General features: G+C 42.6%; 1 protein-coding gene across 1 annotated transcript in view; it reads left to right on the top strand.

Annotated features, from left to right (window-relative positions):
- LOC117502058 (ubiquitin-conjugating enzyme E2 E2-like) overlaps window positions 1-13,553 on the top strand; it is a 521,468-nt gene that overhangs the window by 435,751 nt on the left and 72,164 nt on the right. Inside the window, exon 5 of the mRNA XM_034161048.1 lies at window positions 12,464-12,611. Within this exon, the coding sequence (XP_034016939.1) occupies window positions 12,464-12,611 (148 nt within the window). The remainder of the gene's footprint in view (window positions 1-12,463; window positions 12,612-13,553) is intronic.

Genomic DNA, 13,553 nt, shown 5'->3' with positions numbered 1-13,553 from the left:
TGACTGATTTTTTCTGGGTCTAAATGAATCTTCTGATTCAACCAGTAGTCCGTGATATATTTTTCTCTGCTCTCGGGGTCTTTATCAAATTCGGGAGGGAAACCAGAGGCTTCCTGCTTGTGTTTCAAGAAGGTGTTTATGTACCCCTCAAAGATTTTATCACTTTTTTCCTCAAAATGCCAGACTTCAAAAATCTTAGCTACAACATAGCCTGTATCCAGAGCTTTGTGGAATTCCGGGGTCGTCCAAGTCCCAGACAGAGCTCTCTGCTGCTGACTGTGTGTGCACGCTGCAGCTTGATTATTTTCATCAGCGCAGGTGCGACACAGAGTAAACACCAGTTTACCGTGAGGAGTTCTGTGTGGGAGGACAGGGAATTTTACCCCCCGGGGCGGATACACGATGGCTTTGATGAGCCCGAAATAAGTCCTGGGGTCTCGGAAATTTCTCTCGATAATTTCCGGATGCCCCGTGGGATATGTGAAATTTACGTTAACGTAAGGATACAGCGAGGTCACGTCGACGTAATAGACCCTCTCATCTTGCTTAGCCGTGTACCTCAGACGGGACGTGCAAGTCCGACCGCCGTATAAAGCGTCGCGAGGTTCGAGGGGCGCCGGTAACCCCCTGCGGGCGAGGAAACACTGAACGCTCTCATCCCTCAGCCTCATTTCAAGCCACTGATGTTCCCAAATTACGCTGAGGGTGACGCCCGGGATAGCCCGCAGAAAGGCTATTTTTTTCTGACACGCTGCGTGGAGCTCTCCAAATGAGGTGTTTGTGAGAGGGTTTATTTCGTGCTGTGTAAAACACGTTGCACACCCGTGGTAAAAACACCAGAGAAACTCCCACACTTTTATCCGGCCGTCAATCTGAGCATACCCATCAACATAATAACCTCCTATTTTTTTTTCGCCCCTGTTTAGAGTGTGATCGATGATAATGTTTTGCGTCTCAGCAACCCATTCTAACCACTGCACGGCCACATCCGAATATTTTTTATGCATCGTTCTATAATTGTCGGCGGAGGGGATCGCCAGCGTTTTTGGAGCAAGAAAGTTAGTTTGGAAGACTTTCATACACGCCGAGGCGATTGTAACGCGGGTAAAAGGATCCACGCGTGTTTCAGCGATGAATTCAGACATAAATTTGGAGCAGGCTGCAGCCAGGATTTTTGTATCGTTATCACAATACATAACGGCCTCGGCTTTAAAATCGAAAATTGCGTTTTTTTTTAGCGCGTACCACGCGTTAAATTCCTCTCTTTCTCCCTCTGACATATTTGCGACCCTGTAAGCCGCTGAGTCAGGGTACGGGCCGACATAGTTCAGATTTTTTTCTGAACTGAACAGGTGCGGAAAGTAACCTTTGCGGACGATTTCGTCTTTCAGTCGGATTCCCAGGGCTTTAGGCATCTGAGATAAGCGCATTGTAAGGAAAGATAATGAATCTATATATTTCTGTTTAAAGGTGGCGTCTGTCATGAGTAATAGTTTACTCCCGGTCATAATCACAGCGGGGGTTACGCCCTGCTGGACTAAATACTTTAGAAGCAAATAGCCGTCAAAACCTTTTGAGTTGTGAGCGATGAACACGTATTCTTTGAATTTTCTCGTTCTAAAATGTTTAAAGAAGTGGGCTACGCAGTCTGCCCCCCATGTGCTCCAAAAATCACCCGTCTTTGTTACAGCGCTGACGTAAAACGGTATGTGTTCCCCGTTATTATCGACATACGTTTCAAAGTCATAAAAAACATATTTCTCTGAATGCGTCTCTTCAGCTTCGAGCGGCGTCATATAGCAGAGGTGACCCTCGCTCGGCTCCTGGAGAGCCTCGCCGCATATATGACACCTCTTTTGTTTACACACGTGCGGAGCGCTGTTTTTAGAAAACGCTATGTAATACTCGCGTTTACATCGAGAGCATTTTTTTCTGTTATCACACACATTAACGAACTTACCGGCGGAAGGACGATACTTCGGCTGTTTATGCAGGCTGTAACAGGTGGGAGAGCGACACTTCTTGTTACATTCGCTGCAGAATACAGGGTTATTTTTCTCGTAACACTGCGTGGATTCACAAATTTTACAATATGACGGACAATTATGGGAGGCATGGTTATTGTACCCCTCAAAGCAAAACTTACATACATATTTCACTCCCAAAAATCTCTTTAAATCGATGATTCCGTAAAAATGATTATTAAACAGAAAAACGAAAAGAGTTTTCTGCAGCGCCGGTATTCCTGTCTGGAATTTTGTCAGCTTTCTCTCCCCTTCAGCTCTGAAAAACACCACAATTTTACAACCCAGAACGTTTTCAAATATTCCCACCTGCTCTAAAGATACCGGCGTAGCTTCCGTTAATCCGACGCTATTTTGTAACGCCAGCCCGCGCTGCTCCGCCTCGTGCGTAGTCAGATGAGGATTCAATAACTGAACGAGGTTTATCGCGAAACATAAACTGTTGTCAGGATTATACACGATATTAAGGCATTTGGATTTTTTCCTCAGAACCTCGTGATGGAGGAGGTCATCTATTCTGCGCTTCCCCGCGCCGTTCTGGTTGTGGATGACTTGGACCACTAATTCCAGAGACTCGTCGGATAAAACGTTGGAATTCGATTGTATCAATCGTTCTAGCAGATTCTCGAAGCCCGCCACATCGCCCGTGTCGTTATATGAGCTGATCAAAGCGGCCTCGTTGTAGACTGAGTCCCCACGAATCTCCGTTTGGATAAAGTCCCCGGCCCTGGCGTTTGTTAAAGCCTTTTCGACTGAGTTATGAAGAGCCCCTACGACGTTACAATAAAATTCCGCGTAGTTGGGAATTTCGTCGGCGCGCTGGAAATTTAGAGGCTGCCTGATTTCGATATTGTTAAAAGCAGGTCTCCTGATCAATCAATCAATCAATCAACTTTTTTCTTATATAGCGCCAAATCACAACAAACAGTTGCCCCAAGGCGCTCCATATTGCAAGGCAAGGCCATACAATAACCATGAAAACCCCCAACGGTCAAAACGACCCCCTATGAGCAAGCACTTGGCCACAGTGGGAAGGAAAAACTCCCTTTTAACAGGAAGAAACCTCCAGCAGAACCAGGCTCAGGGAGGGGCAGTCTTCTGCTGAGACTGGTTGGGGCTGAGGGAAAAAAACCAGGAAAAAGACATAACGAGAAGGGGGGCAGAGATCGATCACTAATGATTAAATGCAGAGTGATGCATACGGAGCAAAAAAAGAAAGAAACAGTGCATCATGGGAACCCCCCACAGTCTACGTCTAAAGCAACATAACCAAGGGATGGTCCAGGGTCACCCGATCCAGCCCTAACTATAAGCCTTAGCGAAAAGGAAAGTTTTAAGCCGAATCTTAAAAGTAGAGAGGGTATCTGTCTCCCTGATCTGAATTGGGAGCTGGTTCCACAGGAGAGGAGCCTGAAAGCTGAAGGCTCTGCCTCCCATTCTACTCTTACAAACCCTAGGAACCACAAGTAAGCCCGCAGTCTGAGAGCGAAGCGCTCTAATGGGGTAATATGGTACTACGAGGTCCCTAAGATAAGATGGGACCTGATTATTCAAAACCTTATAAGTAAGAAGAAGAATTTTAAATTCTATTCTAGAATTAACAGGAAGCCAATGAAGAGAGGCCAACACGGGTGAGATATGCTCTCTCCTGCTAGTCCCCGTCAGTACTCTAGCTGCAGCATTCTGAACCAACTGAAGGCTTTTTAGGGAACTTTTAGGACAACCTGATAATAATGAATTACAATAGTCCAGCCTAGAGGAAATAAATGCATGAATTAGTTTTTCAGCATCACTCTGAGACAAGACCTTTCTGATTTTAGAAATATTGCGTAAATGCAAAAAGGCAGTCCTACATATTTGTTTAATATGCGCTTTGAATGACATATCCTGATCAAAAATAACTCCAAGATTTCTCACAGTATTACTAGAGATCAGAGAAATGCCATCCAGAGTAACGATCTGGTTAGACACCATGCTTCTAAGATTTGTGGGGCCAAGTACAATAATTTCAGTTTTATCTGAGTTTAAAAGCAGGAAATTAGAGGTCATCCATGTCTTTATGTCTGTAAGACAATCCTGCAGTTTAGCTAATTGGTGTGTATCCTCTGGCTTCATGGATAGATAAAGCTGGGTATCATCTGCGTAACAATGAAAATTTAAGCAATACCGTCTAATAATACTGCCCAAGGGAAGCATGTATAAAGTGAATAAAATTGGTCCTAGCACAGAACCTTGTGGAACTCCATAATTAACTTTAGTCTGTGAAGAAGATTCCCCATTTACATGAACAAACTGTAATCTATTAGACAAATATGATTCAAACCACCGCAGCGCAATGCCTTTAATACCTATGACATGCTCTAATCTCTGTAATAAAATTTTATGGTCAACAGTATCAAAAGCAGCACTGAGGTCCAACAGAACAAGCACAGAGATAAGTCCACTGTCCGAAGCCATAAGAAGATCATTTGTAACCTTCACTAATGCTGTTTCTGTACTATGATGAATTCTAAAACCTGACTGAAACTCTTCAAATAGACCATTCCTCTGCAGGTGATCAGTTAGCTGTTTTACAACTACCCTCTCAAGAATCTTTGAGAGAAAAGGAAGGTTGGAGATTGGCCTATAATTAGCTAAGATAGCTGGGTCAAGTGATGGCTTTTTAAGTAATGGTTTAATTACTGCCACCTTAAAGGCCTGTGGTACATAACCAACTAACAAAGATAGATTGATCATATTTAAGATTGAAGCATTAAATAATGGTAGGACTTCCTTGAGCAGCCTGGCAGGAATGGGGTCTAATAAGCATGTTGATGGTTTGGATGAAGTAACTAATGAAAATAACTCAGGCAGAACAATCGGAGAGAAAGAGTCTAACCAAATACCGGCATCACTGAAAGCAGCCAAAGATAACGATACATCTTTGGGATGGTTATGAGTAATTTTTTCTCTAATAGTCAAAATTTTGTTAGCAAAGAAAGTCATGAAGTCATCACTAGTTAAAGTTAATGGAATACTCAGCTCAATAGAGCTCTGACTCTTTGTCAGCCTGGCTACAGTGCTGAAAAGAAACCTGGGGTTGTTCTTATTTTCTTCAATTAGTGATGAGTAGAAAGATGTCCTAGCTTCACGGAGGGCTTTCTTATAGAGCAACAAACTCTTTTTCCAGGCTAAGTGAAGATCTTCTAAATTAGTGAGACGCCATTTCCTCTCCAACTTACGGGTTATCTGCTTTAAGCTACGAGTTTGTGAGTTATACCACGGAGTCAGACACTTCTGATTTAAAGCTCTCTTTTTCAGAGGAGCTACAGCATCCAAAGTTGTCTTCAATGAGGATGTAAAACTATTGACGAGATACTCTAGCTCCCTTACAGAGTTTAGGTAGCTACTCTGCTCTGTGTTGGTATATGACATTAGAGAACATAAAGAAGGAATCATATCCTTAAACCTAGTTACAGCGCTTTCTGAAAGACTTCTAGTGTAATGAAACTTATTCCCCACTGCAGGGTAGTCCATCAGGGTAAATGTAAATGTTATTAAAAAAAATAATAATAAAAAAAAAAAGATCAGACAGAAGGGAGTTTTCAGGGAATACTGTTAAGTCTTCTATTTCCATACCATAAGTCAGAACAAGATCTAAAATATGATTAAAGTGGTGGGTGGACTCATTTACTTTTGAGCAAAGCCGATAGAGTCTAATAATAGATTAAATGCAGTGTTGAGGCTGTCATTCTCAGCATCTGTGTGGATGTTAAAATCGCCCACTATAATTATCTTATCTGAGCTAAGCACTAAGTCAGACAAAAGGTCTGAAAATTCACAGAGAAACTCACAGTAACGACCAGGTGGACGATAGATAATAACAAATAAAACTGGTTTTTGGGACTTCCAATTTGGATGGACAAGACTAAGAGACAAGCTTTCAAATGAATTAAAGCTCTGTCTAGGTTTTTGATTAATTAATAAGCTGGAATGGAAGATTGCTGCTAATCCTCCGCCCCGGCCCGTGCTACGAGCATTCTGACAGTTAGTGTGACTCGGGGGTGTTGACTCATTTAAACTAACATATTCATCCTGCTGTAACCAAGTTTCTGTTAGGCAGAATAAATCAATACGTTGATCAATTATTATATCATTTACCAACAGGGACTTAGAAGAAAGAGACCTAATGTTTAATAGACCACATTTAACTGTTTTAGTCTGTGGTGCAATTGAAGGTGCTATATTATTTTTTCTTTTTGAATTTTTATGCTTAAATAGATTTTTGCTAGTTATTGGTAGTCTGGGAGCAGGCACCGTCTCTACGGGGATGGGGTAATGAGGGGATGGCAGGGGGAGAGAAGCTGCAGAGAGGTGTACAAGACCGCAGCTCTGCCTCCTGGTCCCAACGCTAGACAGTCACAGTTTGGAGGATCCAAAAAAATTGGCCAGATTTCTAGAAATGAGAGCTGCTCCCTCTAAAGTGGGATGGATGCCGTCTCTCCTAACAAGACCAGGTTTTCCCCAGAAGCTTTGCCAATTATCAATGAAGCCCACCTCATTTTTTGGACACCACTCAGACAGCCAGCAATTCAAGGAGAACATGCGGCTAAACATGTCACTCTCGGTCTGATTGGGGAGGGGCCCAGAGAAAACAACAGAGTCCGACATTGTTTTTGCAAAACAATTGATGACGTTAGCAGCCCCGCCGCCCGTCATGGGAGAGTGTCGGCTGGGCCCCGGTTGTGCATCATCCCCGCCTTCCATCAAAACAGAGATTGCCGTGTTTATCGGGGTTAAACGTGCTCTGTTTAAAATCTCTTCTCCGTGCGCATTGCGCGGGGAGGGAGTTCTTAAAGGTGAAAAAATGCGAGCGTCGTTACGCGTTTGATTTAATTCATCCACCGCGGATTGGACGTGAGGATTAACTTCACACGCGAGGAGGTTTACGGCGTTATTTAGTGGAGTCAGGCGTACCTGGTTCAACGCCGCGGTACCGGACTCGTCTGGAGGCGGGGTGTGCGGGGGGTCAGGGGGCTCTTCAGTATCAGACTGGACCGTCGAATTTATAGCGTTAATCGCAGAAATGATGTAGGGGTTAATATCTTCCGATTCTCGTTCAGCCGCCAAATTGTTAAGAGCCTCATTTAACGGTGTTAAACAAACACGGCTTAAAAGTCTCTCTCCGGACTCGATGTTATTTCGAGGCGGTGAATTTAACGCCTCGGGTAATGGGCCATCTGCTCCAGGAGCGCTCCCCGCTGAGTCGATTATTGAAGCGTTTAAATCCAATACACGTCCGAAGTTATTTTCCCGATCTGAATTCTCTCCTTCCATCTTTTAAAACTCGTACCAGGATGAATCTACCTCAAGAAAATCAATTAATATACCTCTTCAAAATGAATTCTTCCATTCCATCGGAATAAGAAAAAAAATAAAAATAAAAACAGAATACACATTTTCAAAAAAGTTGCGAGATGAGGTTAATCCCAGCTCAGAATATCTTCGAGCCTTGCGTCTCGGTGGAAAATAGACGGTCTCCCTCCACCGCATGCTGAAAAAAAGAGAAAATCGTTAGTTATTAAATATTTAAAATAAATAAATACATAAACTCCGACTCCTTACCGTGTACATCCGTGGATCGTTTTACGGTTCTCTCCCACTGACCCGCTTCTCCATGGGCTGTGACAGAAAAAATCGGGTTATTCCAGAGTTTTAACCGTGATTTAATTTCGATCGCTGTACTTACATCTGCGTGGTGAAGTCGGGGCTTCCAGCCTTCGAACTTCTTCAGGGGGCTCTAACTTGATTTCTAGAATTAACATAAATAAATGAATACAAAGCACCACCCTCGCAAGCGGATATTCTGTAATATTTCAAATATATTACCGAGGACGGGTCCGAATGCGCTCTGGACCGTCTGCGTGGTTTTGTCTAAAAAAGACAGTTTCAGACGGCGTGCATCATTTAAAAACACTCATTTCTATCAAAACAGATTACTTAAATCACTTACCCTGAAAGCTGATGCGGTTTTCGCACTCTGCTCGAAGACAAGAAAACTTAATTAAACAACATGGTTTTTCAGGATTTTTTTTTTTTCCGCAAATTTATTCTATTTTATACCCATAGCTGGGGGTCCAGGCATCTTCACTCTTCACCGGTCGTAGTGGAAATGAGCGGTGACTCCTTCCCAGGGACGTGGGTGAGACCAAAGTTTGTTGTTTTTCCGGCTTCATCACCTCGGGGCAGCATCTCCGATCAGCGGGTGTCCCACGGCCCTTGATCGATCGACTAATATCTTAAAAGAAACACCATTTGGCGTGAGTGAGAAGGAGCTTTGTTTTTTCAGCCTTCAAACAAGCGCGAACGCCCCCGTCTTCAGGAAGATCGGATGTAATAAAACATTCAACCAAAGATTCAAGCTTCTCTACTATGTTATAAAGGACCATCCGGCCTGACACCCCCGCTCCGCAGGTCACACAGACACACACACACAGACACACACACACGCACGCACACACACACACACACACGCACACACACACACACACACGCGCACGCACGCACGCACCCACACACACACACACACAGACGCAGTTAGCGTCTGCAAGAGGTATTACAGCCGTGGGGTCATGTTTCCGCGAGCAGCTCTATGCGTGGGTATTTGACCGTCTTGCTGCAAAGACTTACAGCCGAGAGAGACGGCTATTTGTTTCCCTTCTTTAATTTACGAATTAAAAAAAAAACAGAAAAGGAAACGCGATAATTTAAGAATTAAGAAATATTAAAGGCGTATTAAAATATTCGTGTTTAATCACTAAATTGAAGAAAACCTCCCATAATTATGCATAAGATATGGTATTTTTTATTCCTTCTTTAATTGAGGCATTACAAACCATAAAAGGAGGCGCTTTAATTTAAGAATTAAAAATATTAAAGGGGTATTAAATAATAGACACTGATTTATGTTTAATTATTTCAGAATTAGTTAATTCTTTAATACATTAAAAAGATCTAGGTATTTTTAATCATTCTTTAATTCATGAAATAAAATGACATTAAAATATTAGACCCGGGTGGGAGGGGAGGTAGGGCTTGGAGGCGGTGCTTGGGGCGGGGTTAGGGGAGGAGCTTGGGGGGTGGGGCTAGGGGAGGAGCTTGGGGGTGGGGCTAGGGGAGGAGCCAGGGGCGGGACTAGGGGAGGAGCCGGGGGCGGGGCTTAGGGCGGGACATAGTGATGTAATCGATTCTGATTGACTGTGATGTCATAAGGGGCGGGGCTTGGAGGTGGGACTAGGGGAGGGGCTAGGGGCGGGACATAGTGACGTAATCGATTCTGATTGGCTGTGATGTCATAAGGGGCGGGGCTTAGTGACGTAGTCGATTCTGATTGGCTGACAGGGCCATAAATCAGTTTTTGACAAAAGGTGGGTTAACTTACTCTCTCATGCCTGCAACACATTTCAAAAAAGCTGGGACAGTGGCAACAAAAGACTGGGAAAGTTGATGAATGCTCAAAGAACACCTGTTTGGAACATTCCACAGGTGAACAGGGTAATTGGAAACAGTTGAGTATCATGAATGGGTATAAAAGGAGCATCCCCAAAAGGCTCAGCTATTCACAAGAAGAATTCCACCTACAAACCTTCAACAATTAGTGTCCTCAGTTCCCAAACACTTATTGAGTGTTGTTAGAAGGAAAGGTAATGTAACACAGTTGTAAACATACCACTGTCCCAGCTTTTTTGAAACATGTTGCAGGCATCCATTTATTGTTTTTGTGCAAATATTTGCACAAAAACAATGACGTTTATTAGTTTGAACATTAAATATCTTGTCTTTGTGGTGTATTTAGTTGAATATAGGTTGAAGAGGATTTGCAAACCATTGTATTCTGTTTTTATTTGCATTTTACACAACATCCCAACTGCATTGGAATTGGGGTTGTAAGATCATTATAAAGAGACAAGGACAAACTGCAGAAACAAGCCCGGTGTCATTTTGCATAGTTCACTTAGTGACTTTTCTATACTGTAGCTGCAACCCAGGCAGTATATTCAAAGGAATGAATATTTTCATCATTTAAAAAAAAGCTGACAGTAGTTCAGAGGAAGAAAGCCAACTGACATGCAAAGTGTGCTTGTGAAGAGTGGCTGAAAGAGAGGAATAAAGACATTGCACTACACCCGCATTTCTTTGCTGAATCCAAAGAAAACACTTGTGGTATCTGTGTATAGGCTGACGATGATGTTCAGTAACTTTTGGGAGTCCCACTAATTCTCAGGATGTCCCAGAGAGCAGTCAGATCAGCTGAAATGAACACTTTTTTAAAATGATCATACGCTGCACAGAAGCGCTGCTGATATTCATGCTTGTCTTCTATGAGCACTCACAGGACTAGAATGTGGTCAGTGGTTGAGTTCTTTGGGTTGAAGTCAGACTGTTCCAGTTGTTGAGCAGCAAGTGGCTGAAACTGCATCCTACTAAGAATAATCCTTTGGAAGCACCCTCCCCAGCACAGAGAGCGGTGTGCTACTTCTATAGTTGTTGCAGTCTCTTCCAGATTGAGACAACAAGTCCTGTCTTCCTGTCTGTAGGGACAGTAGCAGAGCAGCCAAAGGGACTTACTATCAAGGCTATCTTCATTTTCATATTTGCTTTGAAAGTTACAGCTGAGAATAAAAACCTTATGAACTATATATTTTTATAAAGTTTTATATGTTTAACCCTCTGACATTGTCTGGTGCAGAGATGCGTCAAAGTCACATGATTGAATTAAGTGGTCCTCCCATCAAATCCCCTACACTCTTTCTGTTTGAATGTGTGTTGAAAGTGTGGACTTCAAACTATATATCAGTTTTTTAAATTTTGTTGATAGGCCCAGTAAAACCCGAATCATGATTAATCATTTTTGCCGGACTTTTTCCTGAATATTATAGTAATGTGTAGAATGGTGCTTCATCGAGCACGTGCACGAATGGGTGTTCTCTCCCTTTTTTTCCTCTCTGGCTCAAGCAATTACAAGGGGAAAAAACATGACTTTTGTGGAAAATGCATGGCCTCACCCAATCAAAAATGATCACTGACCCACATATTTGCTTAGGGAGGTGCTTCATGTAGCAAGCGTGCAAACGTCTTCCTCTTTTCTCTTCTCTGGCCAGAGGGGAAAAATGACTTCCCCTTTAGCACTGGTGGAAAAAACAATCAAAGCCATCAACCCCATGTGGACTGATCAACAACCCCACGTGGGGGTGTTGCTGATGGGAAAAAAAAGGCACCAAAGATAAACTGAGGTGCCAGCGCTGCCTCCAAGTGGGTAACAGGAGGAATGACAAAGCATCAGGCCTGACAGAAATTTTGTGTTGACAGGAATTTTTTTTTTTTTTTTTCTGAGTGGCACAAATAATTTATGTGGCATTTTATTGTTTTGTAAATAGTTGTACAAAAAATGCCTTAAGCGTTTCCTGCATTTCAATATAAATAGTTGTATATAACTTTGGTGTTTGCTACATTTGTACATAGGTTTTTGAAATTTACAATTTATATTTGCATTCTACGTTATAAAAATGGTTTGTTAAACATGTTTGTGGTTTTTACAGTAAACAAAAAAACTTTTTTCTATTCAGATTTTATGTTTTTGTGTGAATTTTGGTTCATTGTGTTCATACAGTATGTCAGAATGAAAGAAAAACTGTAATGTCACACAGGTGAGGTTGTACTGAGAAAAATGACACCAAAGGCAAAGTAAACAGTTTTTTTAGGGTAAATTGTGAGGGTAAAACCAAAAGTACTCAAAAAAACGGCCAATTATACCCTGGACCCCAGAGAGTTAATAAATATGTGGCTGTGTTTTTTTTTTTTTTTTTTGCATGCAGCACTAAAGGCTGATGGTTCACGCAACAGAGTCACATTTTTTATCCCATATTTCCATTTTTTTATCATAATAACGCTGCCTGAAGACGCTGCACACGAGTAAAGTCCAACCTTACCAACCTTGTGATGAAGGATGTCGTGGTTACAGAGGTGGGCTTTTGACCAGTGGGTCCTCGGTTCAGTTCCCCGTTAGACCGTTTGCTGCTTTCAGATCATCAGGATGGAGGTCACAGCCAGTTGAACATTATGGGCTTTAAAACATCCCTGTATTCATTTATTTATCATTTATTTAACCAGGTTAGTCCAATTGGGATTGAGACCTCTTTTGCAAAGGAGACCTGGACAATTATAAAGTTTCCGATTTACCTAACCTGCATGTCTTTAAATGTGGGAGGAAACCAGAGCACCAATCCTTCACAGAATGTGACGAGGCGTCCTTCAACAAGGAGTGGACGTCCCTCATCATCAGACATATAGAAATACAAACGAAATGTCAAAGGTCAGTCCACTCCAGAGTGACCTCATGGTTTTAATGTGTGTGTGTGTGTGTGTGTGTGTGTGTGTGTGTGTGTGGGTGGGTGTGACAGGTAACGTTCCGTACGAGGATCTACCACTGTAACATCAACAGTCAGGGTGTGATCTGTCTGGACATCCTGAAGGACAACTGGAGTCCTGCCCTGACCATCTCCAAGGTCCTCCTGTCCATTTGCTCCCTGCTGACAGACTGTAACCCCGGTGAGAAACACACACGCACACAGGTATTTTGGAAAACCAGGGTTTGTTGTAAAATCTGGAGTCCTCTTGTCATTTGAGGGAGCTCCCATTCACTCAGTGAGTTCTGATGTTCAGATGTGATTTGTGATTGCAGACGACCCATTTATCGTTCCTTAAACGTAACTGGTCCAACAGTTTATTATTATTCACTTGTTCCGCTTCTGATTTTTAAAGAAGCTGCTGAGTGTCTCTGGATGTTCTGATGTTGTGGCAGCTTTTATTAAAAGTTGCAATGGAAGTTATGATAGTTTTAGGTGTTTTTTGTTGCTCTTGTTTTTGTTTTTTGTGAAATTGCAGGAACAACAGAAGTTGTTCCATTGACACATTTTATTTAAAACTATTTACTTTATATCAGTATGATTTTATGTTATTTTATTTACTCCCGAATGTCAGTAAAAAATCCATATCTGTCAGGCTCGACCGGCGCGCAGTCACTCAACACATTCAGCCCGTCACAGAAAGACGGGACACGTTTGCTGCCATGTGTCTGTCTTTATTTGTGTTTTCTACCACAAAATAACATTTTGTTGGCCTGATTCACCGTCATCTCATCACTTAGAAAAAGTAAATAACACACACACGACCAAGCTCGCGTGATGAAGCTAAAAGCACCGCCGGACTTCACATACTGTTCATTCCACGTCCCCATGATGTTGTGTATATGAAAAATCTCATTTCTATATTCGTTGTGCATTTTTGTAGAGAAGGACAGCCCTCAGGGCACCCTGTGGGGAGTGCTCCAGGAGTACGGGGTCCGGGGTCCTTTGCTAAGGGCTATCCGGTCCCTGTACGACCGCAGCAGGAGCTTGGTTCGCATTGCCGGTAGTAAGTCAAACCTGTTTCCAGTGCATGTTGGCCTCTACCAGGGCTGCCCTTTGTCACTGGTTCTGTTCATTATTTTTA

This window comes from Thalassophryne amazonica, chromosome 20, assembly GCF_902500255.1.
Source record: "Thalassophryne amazonica chromosome 20, fThaAma1.1, whole genome shotgun sequence".
Taxonomy (NCBI): domain Eukaryota; kingdom Metazoa; phylum Chordata; class Actinopteri; order Batrachoidiformes; family Batrachoididae; genus Thalassophryne; species Thalassophryne amazonica.
The sequence above is the reverse complement of the archived record's forward strand: the minus strand, read 5'-3'. Positions and strand labels throughout refer to the sequence as shown.